The 20,031-nt window shown below is 37.2% G+C and overlaps 1 protein-coding gene across 4 annotated transcripts in view; it reads right to left on the reverse strand.

Annotated features, from left to right (window-relative positions):
- Nucleotides 1-20,031, reverse strand: part of LOC124721868 (sulfate transporter-like) — a 478,624-nt gene that overhangs the window by 20,991 nt on the left and 437,602 nt on the right. For all 4 annotated transcript variants that reach the window (XM_047247004.1, XM_047247006.1, XM_047247003.1 and 1 more), the window contains exons 7-12: nucleotides 19,734-19,838; nucleotides 18,317-18,450; nucleotides 8,198-8,360; nucleotides 3,878-4,054; nucleotides 3,096-3,368; nucleotides 2,539-2,694 (exon numbers count right to left, since the gene is read on the reverse strand). In XM_047247004.1, coding sequence (XP_047102960.1) covers nucleotides 2,539-2,694; nucleotides 3,096-3,368; nucleotides 3,878-4,054; nucleotides 8,198-8,360; nucleotides 18,317-18,450; nucleotides 19,734-19,838 — 1,008 coding nt within the window. The remainder of the gene's footprint in view (nucleotides 1-2,538; nucleotides 2,695-3,095; nucleotides 3,369-3,877; nucleotides 4,055-8,197; nucleotides 8,361-18,316; nucleotides 18,451-19,733; nucleotides 19,839-20,031) is intronic.

Genomic DNA, 20,031 nt, shown 5'->3' on the forward strand with positions numbered 1-20,031 from the left:
AAATACGTGCTGTAAGGTCATGGGCATTAGTAACCTTTGAGATTGGATGTGATGAATCGGTGTTAGTCAAGAATGTCTTTAAGGTGACACAGACATCATTATCAACACCTCACTGAGTTGAATGAAGCCATGTAGTAGGGCTACAAGAAGCTTGGTGTTCCTTCTGAGGTTAATGCAGAATGACTTGGCAGAAATGTAGTCACTGAACATGACTGCTGGTAGTGGTGGTCATGAGAACGTATGGTCGCAAGAAGACTGGGCTTTGGACAGCCATGTGACACTACTGAGAGGGACGACCATCATGTTTGGTATTGGCTCTGGCACATTGTACTGCATCTGCAGCAGCAATTTAAGCAGCAGTTGACACCACAGTGGCACAACAAACTGTTACAAACTGGTTACTTGAAGGATGGTTCTGAGCCAGATGCCCCGTAGCATGCATTCCACTGACCCCAAACCCCTGCCATTTGCAACTTTAGTGGTGTCAAATGAGCCTGTTGTATTTTCTGATGAAAGCTGGTTCTGCCTCAGTGCCAGTGATGGCCATGTGTTGGTTAGAAGAAGGCTGGTTGAGGACCTGCAACCAACCTGCGTGCGGGCTAGACACATGGACCTACACTGGAGTTATGGTCTGGGGTGCGATTTTGTATGACAACAGGATCACTCTCATGGTTGTCCCATGCACACTGACTGCAAATTTGTACATCTGTCTGGTAATTCAACCTGTTGTGCTGCCACTCATGAACAGCATTCCACGGGGTGTTTTCCAACAGGATGATGCTTCCCACATACCGCTGTTGTAACCTAATATGCTCTACAGAATGTTGACATGTTGCCTTGGCTTGTTCAATCACCAGATCTGTCTCCAGTCAAGCACATATGGGACATCATTGAATGACAACTCCGGCATCATCCAAAACAACCATTAACCATCCCTGTATTGACTGATGAAGTACAACAGGCATGGAACTCCATCCCACAAGCTGACATCACATCTGTGCAACACAATGCATGCACATTTGCATGCTTGCATTCAACACACTGGTTGTTAACACTTTGCCATCCACACGTCTTGTACCAATTTATTCGCTTGGCACCAGCAGTGCTAATTCAGATTACTTGTCTTGTCACTGGCCGCTTGTCACCTTTCCATTGATGACAAGCTTCAAGCACATTGACTTTTGCCTGCTTTAATTTTCTGGAAGTCCTCTATTTTGCCATATTGTTCCACAAACTCAAATTTTCTTTTCAAGTAACTTCTCTGAAAGTTTTACACTGTTATAATGATTATCCATGCAGAAGGTGTCAATAGCTTCATCACTGGTTTTGCTAAAGACTGTCCAGAGCCAGACTATATCTTGAATAAGGAAATGTATCCCATAATCGAATCACACAGCATCCGAATGAGTATGCCGTATTTTACAATTTCTGACGGATTGAAAAATTTAAAATTTAACTGTCCACGCCATGGTATCATTCCTTCATCATCTGCAATGTTTTGACTTGGACTAAAAATTTCTTTAAACTTTTTGGAAAAATAAATAATTATGAATTGCACTTTGACAAGCCGGTCAGCATTATCAGGTTTATTGTTGCTGTTGGAAAAGTGTAAAAATTATAATATTTGTCTGAATCGGTTACGGGACATCGTTTTGCAAAATATCGGTGTGTGTATCAAACGGATTTGTTGACCAATAATCATCCATCCTTGCTTTTTTTTACAATTCCCATAAGGATAGCAAGCCCAAATCATTTTCTAAGTTTGGGTCCTGTAACATTGACAAATTTGCCATTTTTTTTAATCCAGCTCCCTTCTATTACAATTTTGACTGTAGTACTTGTTGGTTTTGTTGCTAATATATTCAAACAGATTGTTCCCAATATATAATTCTACAATATTCTTGACACTCTGTGTATCTTTGGGAAAAATGTTTGAACCTGGGGATCCTTCCGATTTATTATTGGTCCTTGGTAAATCAAAGTCTGACCACTGTGCACTGTCTTCTTCGCCTGATTCAGCCGAATCAGTTAGCAACCATAGTCTTTGCTGAATTCTTCTTGGATGTGTTTCACTATTCTCTTACGATTCTGCTTCACATTCATTTTTTTTTATATCCAGCATCTCCTTCCCCATCGGCCAAGTCGTGCGGAACTTCAGACAAGATGTCTACATTCATTGTAAATCATCCTATTGTCTCTTTTGTCCGCTGTGATGCAAGGGCACAAATACTTATAAATACAAAAATCTTGTTGACGTGTGTAACTTATTATTACCTAAACAAAACACCAACAGAATGCAAAAGATACTAAAGTGCTGTCGCCGGCCACTGTGTGATACTATACAGATGACACCACTGTGGTGTTGCTGACCGTTTCCCGCTATATTGCACATGACACTACTGTCGTGTCATCAGATGGCATAGTGTTAATGTACTAACATTTCACATTTTCTATGGCTTATCTCTCTCTCTCTCTCTTAAAAAAAAAAAAAAAAAAAAAAGATATCCACTTGATCTTCAAATATATTAAATGCAGTACCTTTTCAGAATTGCTAGCCTTTTCAGAATCACCATCCTTTCCAGCTTCAGGTATAGCTCCAAGCAGCTTATAAATTTTGGAACGTACATTATCTTTATTAGCAAAATGTAAACCACCATCAATATGAATAATTTTTATTCCAGGTAGTGCCTCAGCCTGGAAAATAAATGACCGAAGTGATACATACATGCAGCATTAGTAAACCCTATGGACATTGAACTTAACTGTGACTCTATTGCACAACAAAAGGTAGTAAATTATCACTGTAATCACATTTCCACGTGCAAAAATAGCAGGTGCTGGGGCACACAGATACAATGACACACTTAATGCAAGAAACTGTCCGAGTTTTGTGGCTATTTCAGACAAAAACCAAAACTTGTACCCTGATGATTTTCTGAAATGAATAGTTTCTTCTATATTTCAGAGGCATATAACTCAACCTTCAGTAGTAGGTAAAGCACCTTAATTACCTGAACTATGTTTGATTGTTCACTGTTCATAATAAATAATGAAAGTTGTATAATCTGAAAGGAAATAAAGAAATAACAACTTACAGCTTGGTAACGGCTGAGATCCAGATATATGTGAGTGTTTGGAACATGGCCCATTAGGTATACTTTTGGCCTTTGTCCCATAATCAGAACACAAAGTAGTGCGAGGGCTATTCCAATTGCTAAGCCATAATCAATGTCAATAAACACAACTGCCAAAAAGGTGACAATCCATATAAGACCTTCCTTGCGTGATTCATGCCAAATCTTTGGCACTTCTTTGATTTGCATAAACATCCCCTTAAGAGCAACAACAACTATTGAAGCTAGAACACACTGTAAACATAAAAGAGAGAGTACAATTTAGAACAAATTTTTTTGCTTAAATTTCTGCTTAAAATCTAGTTTTTGAATTTGATTTCAGATATTCATATCATCATTGCCATATCTATTATTTGAACAGAATGACAAGTATATTTCTCTACTACTTATGTCAAGTAACAACATCAGTCAAACACTTATATTCTAAATCAGTATGACCAAACATTAACGAAATTTTGCATAGATGATTTCTTGTCTGCCAGAGTCTTATGTCCATCAGTTTCTATTTTCATTACCTTTGAAGGACTATTTTTGGAGAGCAATATTACTGTTTATCACAGAAGTAAATAATGTTTCTAAAAAAGGGCTAACAAGCACATAAAAATATCAAGTAACCGTAGTGGGCAATGGTAGCTGCACAAATTAAAATCACTGGGAAATATAAAGAGCTTTGGAGATCTAATTACATGGTTCTTTAATGAGATAATATAAATTAAAAATCAGTTTCAGCTACAGATACTCACATTTGGTAGTGGTTCAAAGAAAGGTCCAATGACAAGAAGCACTAAAGTCAGCAAGAGACATGAAACAACACTTGCCAGCTGAGTCCTTCCTCCTACAGTTTGCTGTATTAAACTTCGAGATAATGATGCAGCAAATGGCACACAAGAAAAAAAGGACCCAAAGATGTTAGCAGTTCCCTGGAAAACAATTCTTAATTAAAAATTTGAACTATTTCAGCCAAGTGTTAATACAGTACAAGACAAAAATTTGATTAACACATACACAGTGGTTTTATGAAGGAAGTATCAATGTACATAAATTTAAATATATTAGGATGGTATAATACAGAAGCCTTCATACTTCATCTAAAAGATACAGCAGTTACATATGGTAGAGATGAAACCAGAACTATCCATAAAACAAACACATTGAATTCCCTTCCCAACCCCCCCCCCCCCACCACCACCACCCCCCTCACTGCACTAAACTGTATCCCAGGCTAAATTTCTCAAAAATGTCTTTTCTTATTTTCATAAGAACTAATTTGGTTCATGTAACTTAGTTCAGCAGGTAACAACAGAATACTAATTACATCTAGCTACATAACCAAGCAAAAAGTAACTCCTGTGCTAACACTGAAGTAAACACAAGTAATTATCAGAAAACACAAGTACTAGTACTTAGATTTTTATAAAGTTACTGTCAGTTTCACCAGAGAAATATGAGGAGCTTACTGTTAGAGTTTACAGGGGTAGATTTATGAATCTGGTAAAAAATAAATAAATATTATTATTATTATTATTATTATTATTTGCAGAATGAAAACAAAAACAAAAGCTAATATTTAAACAATCATTTTCCTCTGTGTGGACCCCACAGCCACAATAAATTTTAAGAATGATATTTTTTCACCAGACTGTGTATATTTTTTATAATTTTTATTATTATATTATTTTTCACACTACTAGTTTCACAAAGCTATATGGCTTGCCTGGGCCTGTCAACACCGACGTTGGACTGTTGATGACTGGAAACATGTTGCCTGGTCAGACGAGCCTTGTTTCAAATTGTATCGAGTGGATGGACGTGTACAGGTATGGAGACAACCTCATTAATCCATAGACACTGCACATCAGCAGGGGACTGTTCAAGCTGGTGAAGGCTCTGTTATGGTGTGGGGCATGTGCAGTTGAAGTGATATGGGACCCCTGATACGTTTAGATATGACACTGACAGGTGACACGTATGTAAGCCCCCTGTCTGATCTGCATCCATTCATGTCCATTGTGCATCTGATGGACTTGGGCAATTTCAGTGTTGGGTCTCACTCGTCTCGTATACGGTACACAAGGGATGCTACATTCTTGGAATGCTATACAACAATTCAAAGAAATAACATTAGTAGTTTTATTTCTATAAAGCAGATTGACAATACTTAACATGAATGTACAAAGGTGTTGCAAGCGATGGGCGATGGGCAACATGCAACATAAATCTGAGTCCTGGCTATACACAATATTCAAACAAGCAATGGATATGGATCACTAAAATCTGATATCGTAGCACTCTCTGCTACGCCGTGCTAATACTGTCCACTAATGTCCATATACTGAGCTGATCTGAGTGGCCGACGCTGGCAGGAGCAGTGCTTATATTGACTTCTTGCAGGTGTCACTCCTGTCATGGTGCAGTCCTAATCAGCGCACCATTGGCCGATGTTTCACCGCCTTCTCTGGTCTAGTGTTCTTCGTCTTTGTTCTGGCACTTGTGGTTATGCCAGCAGGACAATGTGACACCCCACAAATCCAGAATTGCTATAGAGTGGCTCATTCTCTCATATGCTCCAACTGTACATAACAGTCATTTACAGCATACATAACCTCTTCATTCTATGAAAATAGTCACACAAAACCAAATCTGGGAAACTGGGTGGGTGAGAAACTATTTTCAGATTCAGTTCACATACATTTACCTTTGCAATGCATGATGTGAGACAGCATCCTGCAACATGGCTACTTTTTAAAGTGCTCATCTTTATCATCTGTTCTAGTTAAATACGTAAATGGCTCAGACACACTCAGTAATAAATGCCAGTAACTACTATATCCACTTACAAATAGCCAATCATTCTAACATGCAATCTTGTCTCAAAGAATACTAAAGCATATATTTGTTTTGCTTGTTTACAGGAAGTTACCAGAAATCCTTTGGATTTTACTTCTACTTTTCTAAATACTATCTACTAATGTCCTCCCCTTCCATCAGTTTTTTTCTGATGTAAACAGTGACTATCATGCAGTCATCCTACTCATGTGCAGAATTTTTACTCAGAATATTATAATGGCAATCAAAAGGTTTCCATTCAAAGTCTGTACAGTCCAGAATCAGTATGTCAATCAGGCAAAATCACCATATGTGTTGAGGCAATCATTCCACCAATACACCAAGGTGAAGATACCTGTTTGGAAAAATCACTGTGTCCTGCTGTGTCAAGTAGTCCATAACTGCCTGCTGCACAGTCTTGTCTAAGAGGAATCATTGAACCTTCAAGGTCTTTTTTAAGGGACCAAAGGTATGGTAATCATGATAATCACATGGGAAGAGATCAGGACCACAAGGTGGGTGCTTGAGTGTCTCCCACTCAAATTGTAAAGGATGAGGCTGACCTCCCAGATCAACCAGCATCTTGTGTCTAACCACAACCAGTACAGAACCTGATACACCACTCCACAATGGTCGATTTCAAAGGACATGCTCCCCCATACACATTCTTCATTCTCTGATGGATGTCTACCAGTCTTTGTCCTTCAGTGGCCAAGAAAAGAATAACAGTGTGTTGGTCTTGTTTGGATGCATTTGGTAACAATGTCTCCGTAATTCACATTGCTGCATTTACTGCATGTGTGTCAAAAAGACACAAAGCCACACTAACCCCTTGGCTATGTGTCATGGCTTATATACCCACACTAGAGTTTCACTACACTGGATACATGCTGCAGCAGTGCCCTCAAACAGAAACTTTTTGATCACTCCTAATATTTTCCCCCTCTATGTAATAAATATACCATCTCAACAAGCTCTTACACCTTAATGTGAACACCGTCTTTTGCAATATTATGAATTGTAAGAGACACTTCTTGATACGAAAACCTCACCCCAGCATTCAGAGAGTCAGATTCACAGTCTCATAAGAAAATTTAAATTTCTTTCTATTATAATTATTGGTCTTAATTTCTCTCAGCACAATACATACCTAAATAACAATCCACTATTTTAAATAAATATGTTTTATAACTGCAGAATACTTGTCCTTATGTATTTCTACAAAATGTGTGGCACTGATCAGTTAAGATGGCTGAAAAGGTGCATGTGGCACCTATTTTAAAGTTTGAACAAAACAGTTACAAGTCTTACCAAAAGTGTTGCCACACAACATAATCACACACTATTTTCTAAGAACTTGTACATAAAATCTATCTTCATGCAAGTGTGATGATAAAGCTTGTTAAATCTAGATATTGAGTGTACATTTTTATTAATTATGTATAAAGGTATGGTAATGATGACCACGGTTTTGGGTTGCTCAATGAATAGTCTTTGACACAAATTTGTTGTAGAACTATTATAATACCACTTCATTTTATATTCTACATGATATGGCACTAATTTCCTGGAACAAATGAAGTGCTATGACAAAAAAGAAGGCAAAGGTATGAAGCAACAAAGTACTATTGAGGGGAAATAAAGACCTGAGGGAAATAATGATAATGACAGTAATGGAAAACAGACAAAAGAAAAAGCAACTGTACTGATAGAGGCTGAGAGAACATTGAAGAAATATTTTCAGAATATCTTAAGGCATAGAAAAGGACAGTATGGGGAACATAGAGGAATTTTTTTAGTAATATAAGTACCATCAATGGTATACTGGCACACAGTTGTACACGTAACAAGATGATCAAAAATTCAAGACAATAAAAAATGAAACTACTTGTCTAAATATTCACCAGTTTTAAATATTAAGACTTAATGTTGAAAACTGATGATTGCACACAGCTGTATTACTCCAAAATTTATCACACAATAGTTTCAGTCATCAACAGATGATCTTCTGGTCTGTTAATGTCTGAAACAGTTTGTGTTATAAATTTTGGAGTAATATAGCTGAGGAAAATTATGAGTATTTAGTATTTCCTAAAAACCTGTAAGTCATTGTCTCCTTAAAATAACTAAGACTTCCAAATGAGTCTGCACTGCTTGACAAGAATTTCTGTACAAATTGATGTGTATATGCTTTAAACATTGTTTTCAGTAAAATATTCAGTTACAGTCATACTTACTGATGCAAGCAGTTCCTGGTTGGCATTAATACTGTATTTCAGCTTCCTAGCAAATATGGAAGCCATTGACATATTAACAGAGAATGCAACGATGGAAATAGTAAATCCATCAGTCAGCACTTTTGGAAGAAGTTCCAGTGGTGGAGGTGAAAAGGGTGGAAATCTACAAACAAAATAAAGAATAACGTTGTATCTTTTATTTCAATGAAATTAGATCCTATGCGTGCATGTGTGTGTGTGTGTGTGTGTGTGTGTGTGTGTGTGTGTGTGTGTGTGTGTGTAAGAGTGAAATACTATTTTTAGAAGTAAAACACTTGTAAGAACTGTCCCACTTGCACCATGTACTTCAGTACAAAGATAATACATCAGATCACTTGGCTGTATCTACATAGGAGAGTCAATCAGGGAGTAATGCCACCTATTTTTTTTCATTTTTTTATTTTACAAGAAAAGTAAATGCCACATACATTGGATAACAACTACAACATTCACTTTTCCATATAATCACCAACAATAGATGTTCAGAGACAGGCTGAAAATGATATTCTCATTGATAAAACAGACAGCCAGAAAGCAAATTTTAATGTACACAATTCATGCAGACAGCCTCTGATTGAAACTATAGATACTCAAAAATTGGCACAAAAATTAGATTCATCCAGTTGTAATTCAGCTAGTGCACAAAATCAGTTATCATTATTACATCAGAATATCTGAGGACTAAGGGGTAAACTTAATGAGTTGCTTATTTGTGTTAAAGAATTAGAGTTGAGCAAACCAATTGATATAGTCTGCCTTTCTGAACACCATGTGACCACTGGTATAGATATGTTAAATGTTACAGAATTCAAGTTAGCTTTTTACTTCTGTAGAGAAAATATGGAGAAAGGAGGAGTTGACACATTTGTCAGAAACTGTTTTGATTTCAAGAATATTGATATTAATAAATTTTACTCAGAGCAGCACATTGAAGCTTGTGTAACAGTAGTAGTATTTCATAAGTCCTTTATAATAGTAGGTATTAACAGATCACCTTCAGGAAATTTTAACCTCTTCATAAAAAACCTGGAAGCTCTGTTGCCCCATCTCATGGTTAAAAAAAAAACAAAAAAAAAACAAAAAACAAAAAACAAAAAAAAAAGAACAAAAAAAAAAACAAGGAAATAGTCATTGGTGGTGATTATCATTCAATTTAGTTCCTACTGTGAACTTTGCTACTAGGATATGTAAATGCTCTGAGACTTCTATTGATAATATTTTTGTAGACAAATCTAAGTACAAAAGCTATGTCACAGAACCAATAGCAAATGAGCTCTCTGATCATGAGATGCTTGTGTTAAAGGTTGAAACTTGTCAGCATAAAAATAATCTATTAAATCTGAGTACAAAAGTGTAATAAATACATCAAAAATTGAGAAATTCAGGAAATTGCTCAAAGACATGAACTGGATAGATGTGTACAATACTTCTAACTCAAATGGAAAATACAAAGCATTCATTAATAAAGTTACCTCCACTTTTGAAATTTGTTTTCCCCTAAAGGTAACTCAAATCACAGAGAAATCAAAAAATAAACCATGGATTACACAATGAATAAAGATATCATGTGGGACAAAAATTACACTGTATCTACCATCTAGGAACAGCTCCAATGTTAGAATTTTAATGCATTACAAAGAATGCAGCACAATATTGAAGCAAGTAATCCAGAAACTGAAGCAGCTTTATTATGAGAAACAGATAATTACATCAGGCAACAAAATAAAAACTGTATGGGATGTCGTGAAGACAAAGACAGGTGGGGTCAAAAAGGAAGAGGACCAGATAGCTCTAAAAATAAATGAGACTTTGGTAAGAAGTGCATGTAGTGCTGCAAACCTCTTAAACAAGTACTTTATTTCTGTAACTGACAGCTTGGGGTTATCAGGTTTGGTGAACAATGCAATGGAGTATCTGAGACCAGTCTTTTAAAAATAACTTCAGTAAAATGGAAATGACACTCACGTCTCCCAGAGAAGCAGCATCCATCATAAAATCCTTAAAATCCAAGTATTCCAGTGGGTATAACAACATATCAACAAAGTTACTCAAAGAGTGTTCATGTGAGTCGAGTTCTATCTTAAGTTATTTGTGTAATCAGTCTCTTATCAGTGGAACATTTCCAGACTGGCTAAAATATGACGAAGTTAGGACTCTATATAAGAAGGGGGATAAAGTGATACCATCGAACTATTGACCAATTTCACTTTTGCCGGTTAAATAATAAATAAGAGGCTCCTGGCAGTTTCTGTGACCTATCAAAAGCCTTTGACTGTGAAAACCACAGCATTCTGTTATGTAAATTAGAATATTATGGTGTCACTGGCAATGCTGCGAAATGACAAAGGGTGTCATTGCAAAATACCTGTGCAGTTAGCAGTCAGTCTTCATCTGATTGGGAATTAATTAAATGTGGTGTTCCTCAAGTTTCCATCTTGGGTCCATTGCTTTTTCTTGTGTACATTTTTGACTTCTCATCTATTACACTGCCAGATGTTAAGTTTGTTTTGTTTGCCAATCATACAAACATTGGAGTAAGTTGCATGTCAAGTACACACATAGAAGAAATAGCTGCTAAGCAAATTTTCACTGTCATTAATAAATGGTTTAAAGCTAATTCACTGTCATTAAACTTTGAAAATACCCACTATATGCAGTTTAGAACCTGTAAGAGAATTCCTTCTAGCATGTGTATAACATCTGAAGACATGCAGATCGAAGAGATTGACAGTGTTAAATTTCTGGGATTACAACTCGATAATAAATTCAGTTGGGAAGGGGATACCACAGAATTGCTTAAGCACCTAAACAAGTCTGTATTTGCAGTGAGAATGATGTCAGATGTAGGAGACACAAATATAAAAAAAAACTGCATACTTTGCTTACTTTCATTCTATTATGTCATATGGGATCATATTCTGGGGCAACTCACCAAACTGTGCAAAATTTTTTAGGGCGCAAAAGCATGTGATAAGAATCATTTGTGGTGTAAATACAAGAAAATCATGTAGAAACCCGTTCAAGAAACTTTGTTTTCTAACCACTGCTTCTCAGTATATTTATTCCTTAATGTAATTTGTTGCAAGTAATACATTTCTATTTCCAACCAATAGCTCAATACATTGTATCAATACTAGAAATAAGAACGATCTACATAAAGACCTAAAATCACTTACCTTGGTCCAAAAAGGGGTCCAATATTCAGGAACAGACATTTTCAATAAATTGCCAGCAACCATTAAAAGCTTGGTTTCAGATAAAGCACAGTTTAAACAGAGTTTGAAAGACTTTTTGATAGGCAACTCTTTCTACTCTATAGATGAATATCGTAACAGAGACTGTTAACCCTGCTTAAGTCAAAATGTCTGTTAGATTTCAGTTTTGACAGCACATGGTCACAACAGTCAAGATTAGGTATTTCGTGTATGATAAATTTATTAATAGTGCATAATAATGTTTCATTCTGACAGCGTGTTAATTCTGTAAATATTAGCTGTTCCAGTTTACCGCATTGTATTCACCTATTTCAACCATCTCCTGACAAATGATCAGGGTAATAAGTATTATATTCAAATGTTTTACGTTTTATGTTATACTTTCTGACATGTTCCACACCCATGAGAATCATTTCATTTTTTGGGTCTATGGAACGAAAACTTAATCTAATCTAATCTAATCTCTTTGTCCACAGTTTTTTCACTTTCTAACAAGAGCATTTATACGTGCACACTAAAAACTATGGCCCTGCTCCCTCAGCCACTGGCACAAAGAATTTTTCAGGGTCTCCATGTCTTCAAAGAGATGCCTCCAATTAACTACTCTGAATGGGCTGAACAGAGGAAAGTCTAATGGTGCATGGTCTCTCTATTTTGATCAGTCAAAATTTTCAACACCCAGCATGCACAAACCATCTTGTATCTCAGTTTTTGAATAATAACCATCAAAATTGCCTTTCACAATGGGTAACAGATAACACAGTACACCTGTTATTACCCAGCAGTCATCGTGGATGATTTGGTCAACATGCTGGATGTTGTGTGAATTCACTGCCTTCACTTGCTGGCTATATGGCATTGCATCATCTAACTTATCACATTGCATCAACTAACTGTGTGAGACATGGCAGTGGTATAGGAGTCAATTGTCCATGCTCACTGTACTCCATATTCACAACCAGGTAAAGTAAAATAATTAAAGACAACATGAGCAAGTAATAGCATATCTAGATACACAGAGAATTTTATTATAATGGTGGTGAAAACCGCAACATGGTCCGAGTAGTGGCTCACGAGATATTTAAGTTTTAACCCAGCTCATCAATCTTAATTCACAAGTGGCCAAAGTGAGCATGCTCCACAAGTGCTGCAGTGTGGGCAGTGTTACTGGGGCATGGGTGCAGCGACTGCTAATGTAAAGTTTTGAAGGCTGATGGATGGAAACGAAATGTGTCCTACACCAAAAATACTGCATAGTTTGTAGCAGTGGACATCCTTTCTTTCTGAACAGTTGGACAAGTTGAGAGTGGCATAAAAAGACAGTAACAAAGTAGGGTCTAATAATGTTACAGATTATAATAGGACAGAGACAAAATTCTAGCAGATATCATTCTGCAAGTGTGTCACTTGGAGGTGTCGATGTAAAGTATTGTAACATCAAAATTATTAAATGTAGTAGTGTCACACTATTTTTGTCTTGGTGGGACAGAAGACAGGACGACATGCCATCATTCCAGGAGAATGCAGCTGGAGTCCGAAGCAACTGGACATATAGTGAGGTAGCTCAGCAGGTATGACAAAATAAGCCTTGTCTTTGCACATATTACATAAATAATGTTGTCCAAAGGCAAGTTGCAAAGGAAGTAAATTTATTTGGTGATTATATGTGTTTTTGGCTTGGCGACAGACAGAGATTTAGACAATGTCAGATAATGTGTAGAGCTTTTGCCAGTCGAGACACCATTGCTACAATGCATGTAAGTTGGTTGTCTTTACTGTTCTGCTGTGTGCTGCCTCAGTGTTGTGAAATTTATAATCACTGATGCAACACTGAGAGATTTCAGTTATTTTCAATTTTTCGTGAAAGCACCAGCATTTCCAAAAGTACCCTGGCAGTGTGTGGTGCAGAAACTCATGTGGCAGGTACAATTTCAAACACAGCAGAGTGGTGGAAGATTACTATTGTGCCTTGTGGTGCAAGTAACTTGTCTTGCGTATCAGTAGTGTTGGAATCAAAGGCAAAAGTTATGTTTGCAAGTCCACTGTGAATCCTGATTGAAGCAACTGTTACTTTATGCCACTGCTGTAACTAATAAAGTACACATACAAAATTGGAAGACACTGGGCCTCAACAATGTATCAAGATTTTAGCAGATTTGTCTGCTATTTATTTACAAGAGTAACCACTTCCCCAGAATATTATTTTTCTAGTACTTCCATACACATAATTCACAGGCTGGTGTGCAATGTGTGGTTAGCCATGATGTAAGACACCCAAGTTTGACAGGTTTGGATGGTGCATTTGGACTCCAGATACACAGAAACACAAAGGTAGATCTGCTAAGCACTTGATCCATGCAGCCCTGTTAGAGTACAACATCCTGAAACAGGCAGCTGACTTGTTCTATGTTGTTAGGTAGAGTTTGTACTCTCATTATTTCCTCTCATCACATGCCAATGTGTTTTAATTTGGTATACAAAAAAGGTAACAAGACAAATTCACTTAAAATGCAAGAGGAAGGATTGAAATGATTATGTGTGTTTGCCCTTCAGCTTCTCTACTGCAATGATCCACTGTCTAACACTGCTCACATCCACTGTGACATTTCCATACACCTTCACCCTCTCATGGATGCGACTGAGTGTTTCACCTCCTGCAGTAAGGAATGCCATCACAGAATGCTGTTCTACATATACATCAATGACAGATTTTTTTTTCTAAATTTACATAGTGCTGCCACCTCTTAATATAGGAGACTATTACTGGAGTGGGCTGTAGAAGTTGGTTCATGAAAGTGTGCCAAATTCATGATTACTACATATCAACTTAATGAAGGAGAAAGAAAGATAAGCTGCATTACTTTATGACTGGTCCATGTATATGAACACAAATGCTTAGACAAAGACAAATTTTTAAAAAATTCACATCCATGCTCACTGTGAGGCTTGAATCTGGGACACTTCAGTTACTGGTAATCTGAAATACTGTGGAAAGCTGACTGCATGAAATGAAATGACTAACAGAGCATCTTCTTGGTGTGAATACCAAATTATTATTTGCTAGTACCTAAAGATTCCATAACAGAGTTTCATTCATTTTTTACCCATTAGCCTCAGTTTCTGAGAGGTGAAACGAATATTGTTTGCACAGAATTGAGATATATACTCTCAAATAACAGTAAGGTTAACTATTGGCAATGTCATTTATGCCTGTTCATTCATTGCTATTTTTGCACATTTTGGCATTACTGTATTAACAGTCTCTAATTTTTAGTGCTCAATAGTCATATAAAATCTAATAACTTTTTTGGGAGAAAATTTAAATACAGTCAGTCATGTGCAATGTTATATCTGTTACTAATGAAAGTTGGTGTTTACCTGGTGTATTCATTACTTGACACAAAAACGGATACAACCATGGAATTTCTAACAATGAACTTTCAGTTCTTAAGAAAAATATCTGAAAAAATTATGTACAATAGATTTTTGGTTACAGTAAAGAATGGTATCAACTTTCCCACAACCCCTTGGAATACTCTATAAGAAAGCTGTGTTTACTCTCAATAATGATATTCCAAGTGAAGAAAACTATAGTTCTTGACTATTCCTTTGGTATACATCCTGAAGGCATTGTCCAGAACACACGATATTTTGGCAAACATACTTCTTACCATCTTCAGGTGCTGCTGATGACTGAGTCATTTCTGGTGGGCACAGCTTTTATAGCCTCTTGCCGTGCCCCCCCCCCCCCCCCCCCCCCCGCCCCCCTGCAGACACATTCCTCACCAGCAGCATCTAGCTGGCCACACTTGGGCATGTACTTGGTGTAGTGATGGGGAAATTGTAATGTTGGGGTTCAACCCAATGTCCTCACTAGAGCTGCAGCCAGCATCAGACAAAAGTCTCTGCCAGCATAGTGACAATGCATTGCCACCTTCTTCTGTTGTTGTAACAGGAGGGGACTGCCACACAGATTGGCACTGTGCTTTGATTGTGTATAAGCCTGGGTCCCAGACTTTGCTTCATTGAAAGCTGTCTTTATTTATTAGTCTGTTATCTAGTAGGATCTCTTCAGCCTCTTTTAGAATGCAATTGTGGAAGGTGTTGGACTGTTGCAACAATGTGATGCCATTGTAATTCATGACATGTCATTGGGAGATACAGTGCTATGGCAAAGTGAACTTTGTTGTCTGTTCATTGTGTGCATGGTGTTTATGCTTAGCTCCTGTCTCCTGTACTATCCGGACTACATGCATTTTCCCACACAGTCAGGGGATGCAGTAGACTTCTGATTTTTGGAGTAATAGATCATCCCTGACTGATCCCAACAAGGCTTTCATCCTGGCTGGTGGGTGGAACACATTGTGTTTCCCAGGTATTCTTCCAATTTTTGCTGTTGTGTCCTGATGTATGGAATAATTGCCATCACAACAGACTAAGTTATGGTCTCAGCTTCTTTGGTTTTAATGCACACTGTATCTGGCAGTTGCTGTAACCATTCATGCGGAACACAGCATGTAAGTGCTGCAATTCAGCTACTAGACTGTCACAGTCCCATATTTCACATGCTCTGTGCAATATTGTGCTTAGGACACCATCTCATTGTGAAGGGGTATGGCAGCTGGGGGCATGCAAGTACAAAGCTGTATGTCTCAGCTTATGGTAGGTGCTGTGTCCTAGTGTGCCATGTGGTCTTCAACTGATCAGCACATCCAGAAATGGAAATTGATTGCTTTCTTCTGTCTCCATCATGAATTTTATGTTGTGGTACAGCGAATTCATATGTTGCAGGATGTCTTGTAGGTGATGCTTCTATGGCCAGATTACAAAGGCATCATCTATATATGGGAAATATGAGACATCTTGTTGCCTGTTGACTCCAAGGCTGCTACTTCAAAAACATCCATAAACTTATTGGTCACCAGTGATGATAGCAGGCTACTTCATCTGTTTGTTCACAGTGATTCTCCTCGAATAAAAATTAGGTTGATGTCGGCATGGCTTCAAACAATTTCATTAGCACTGACCCAAACTTTTCTCCTGTGAGTCTTAGGTACCCTTGTAGAGACAGAAAGCACATCGAAGCTCACCATGAGGTTTTCTTGGTCCAGTCAGAAGTTCTGAAGAGGCTGGATGAAATGTGCTGAATCCAATATGTGGTGTTGGTATTTGCCCACAAAATGGGCTGAGCATCACTGTCAGGTGTTTTGCTAATTCATATATTGTTGTGCCAATGTTGCTAACAATTGGATTGAGTGGCATTCCTTTCTCATGGACTTTATGCAGTCCATGAAGTCTAGGTGTTGCAGCTGCTCATGCGCAAAATTTCTTCACCATCTTCTTATCTGAGAACGTTTGTCAGAGAAGTTTGATGGTCGTCACTCAGCTGGGAGGATAATCTTCAATCCTCCTGTAAGCGTTGTCCTCTAATAGGTTGTATATTTTTAGCTAGTATACTTGACATTGTAGGAGGACCATACAATTCCTTTTGTCTGCTGAGAGGATGACTATCTCACAATCTTCTTGGAGCAGCGTAAGTGCTTTCCTCTCTTCCTTTGAGATATTTGGCTTCAGTGGAACAGTTCTGGTGAGTATACAGCAAGTTACATGTCATATTTCCTCGGCAGATCATTGTGGAAGTGCAAGAATGACTTGTTCTACTGTACTGTGTTCCACTATTGACAGGGTCGCCAGTGTCAGTGCAAAATTTGGCCCCTTTCTTAGTACAGAAAAGTTGTCATCACCAGTTTTTTTTTCTGGACAATTGATGACTGCTCTTAGGATTTTCTTAGCTGAAAAGCATCTGTATTTAGCAGGTTGTCTACAGGTGGCTGACTGCCATGCCCTGTTAGCTTGAGACCAGCTAACTGCATCTATCCACTCCCATGAAGCACAGGAGAGCAACTGCAGGTGAAGCAAGAACAGTTCTCAAGGTCTTGTCAAGTCTGTGTCAAGTGTACTGGACCCTCTTCCTGATCAGGACCAGTGTGGCTCTTTTGGTGATCTGGTTGGTGGTTGGAGTTCTGATGTGAAGAATAACCTTTGCAAAGGATGGTATGGTTTGGTGCTCTCAGAAACTCAGCAGGGGAACAAGGGAGAGTAAAAGGCACTCCTCCCTGTCCCACAGCTTATCAAGCTTCTTAATTTTGCTGTGCATCTCCTCCCTGTAGAGGTACTTGATGCGTGATTTTAGGTTTTCCTGGTGTAAGAAGGTTTTTATTATTTCTAAGGTATTCACTCAGGTGGCATCGTCCAGAAGATATGAGATTTCAGCGAGCTGACTTCTTGCCCTCTTCAGCTGTTCCCACTGACTGATTTCTGCTGGGCCTAGTGTTTACGTACACCCCCCCCCCCCTCCACCCCCCACCCCCCCCCCCCACCCCCCACCACACTCCCACACACACACATCACCCCTATTACAGTTGATTTTATAAAGAGATGATGATTTGCTTTTGACTGGGAGAGCATAAATACTGGTACACAAAGAGTATGTTGTTTAATTAGTGAAGTTAATATCTCCAGAAGAGCAAAATAAATGATTAGTATGTACAAGTTCAGCACTGATACTACATACAGGCAATTTTTTAATTCTTTTAAGCAACAACAGAGTGTGTAAAGCATAACAAAATGTGTTTCATTTTGTGTTTGATCCTTCTGTCAGTTATGATAACATAAATTAGCAGCTACATTCATTCAGTATAATACTCAATGTTCTTGCATGAGGCACATATAATACTTGATGTGTTAGACTCATTTCAAATGATTATATTTCTTTGATACATCCTTTGACTATTTAGTAACTTAGTGAGAGAGCTTTTAATATACCAAATTATATAATTATCTACCTAAATAGAAAGCACCTTACCCAGTGGGAATTTCACCGAGGACAGTAACAGAGAACTTTTCATTTAGATGCACATACATTGACACCAGTGTGCCTGTAATTATTACCAAAAGTTCTGTTGGTAAAGGGATTGGCAGCTTTTTCCCAATGCGTGGCTGAAATCACACAATAACAGTAAGTAAAAAATGTAAAACTTTTGAAGGAGTCTGAAAATTAAATGAAATACATACATAATTTGAAAAAAACTGGCACTGCCCCTTTGAATCATCAGTTTTGTGAATGGGTGGCTTGCAGAAAACCACTTACAAATTATATCGTACTTGAAGGAATATTAAATTTTTGGTGTTGTGGTATACTGCAAATGCAGTGAACTTGTTATTTTGTACAATTTCCATCTGTAAAATCACCCACCTTAATAAGAAGGCTTCCAAGAATGTATGACTGCAGACATACTGTCTTGGGTACAGGTCACATTTCCATGTAGACAACAAAACAGAGCTGGTAGAAATGTTAATTGTGTGTTAAACTGTGTAGAGGAGACAAGCTGTTTGTCAATGTTTTTAAATTTAATATAATTTGCTTCTGTGAACAAGTACAGCAACACAGAATCCTGATTGTATAATTTCACAGAAATTGATAACCACTCCATATTCAAAGACCACCAACTTCTTTTATAAATTTTGAGCAATGAATGCATCTGCTGAGATAACAAAATATGTAAGTAATTACGGAGACCCCTAATGCTCACTTAACATCAAGTTATGGCCTGCATATGCACACATACATGGCTCACATGCATTGCAACCTGAGCTATGAGTTTATCAGATAATGATTACAGTGGCAAAGTCACAGCCTTAAGATTTGTACAAAAGTTCTACCTTCTTTTTTTGGCACAATTACAGAAAGCAAAACAAAAAAAAAATTGGTCGACACAGCATCATTAATGTAATGGAATAAAGTATCAAAATCTGTTTTGCATATAATTGTTCCATAACCTCAACTGCCATTATATTGAAATTACTTCCCCTGTCTACAGAGTATATTATTCAATAGTTTGCCAGCAGAATTAGACAATTCATTTAGTGAGGCACTACATGTAAGGCATATGCACTTCTGATGTTATATTACTGTATAAATACAAATAGTTAATGAAAGAGGATTCAACTATTGATTTGTATCGATTAAAATGACAAAATAGTGCATGTTTATAAAACTATTAAACTGAATCAAAATTATTCACATTTATAACACTGGATGCAACTATTCATTTGTATTGATTAAAACAACATAATAGTGCAAGCTGATAAAACTATTAAACTGAATCAAAATTATTTGTATTTATAACATAGTAATTGTGCAATTCATGGAGGGGTTATTTATAGATGATAATGTTTACAAGAACAATTTTTGTATCCTTTATAGCTCAATATTCACTTACCTTAATCAATTCATTGTAAATACTTAGAAGTAATATGGCTATAGCTGAGATTCCCAATGATATCAAATTAGTTTTTGATATATTCTTGAAGAGATCAACATATGTCTGCAATTAGAAGAAATTAAGGATTAAATTATTTCAGCACTAGCAGTTTTATAATATACAGCTGTACATACAACTCCATAATTTGAAAATTTTACAACTTGTTTGTCTGAGAGTAACAACAAGGTAATTTTAAAGTATGAAATACAACATCAAGAACAACAACAACAAAAGGAGAAGATAAAGTGTGAGAGTG

This window comes from Schistocerca piceifrons, chromosome X (genome assembly GCF_021461385.2).
Source record: "Schistocerca piceifrons isolate TAMUIC-IGC-003096 chromosome X, iqSchPice1.1, whole genome shotgun sequence".
Classification (NCBI taxonomy): domain Eukaryota; kingdom Metazoa; phylum Arthropoda; class Insecta; order Orthoptera; family Acrididae; genus Schistocerca; species Schistocerca piceifrons.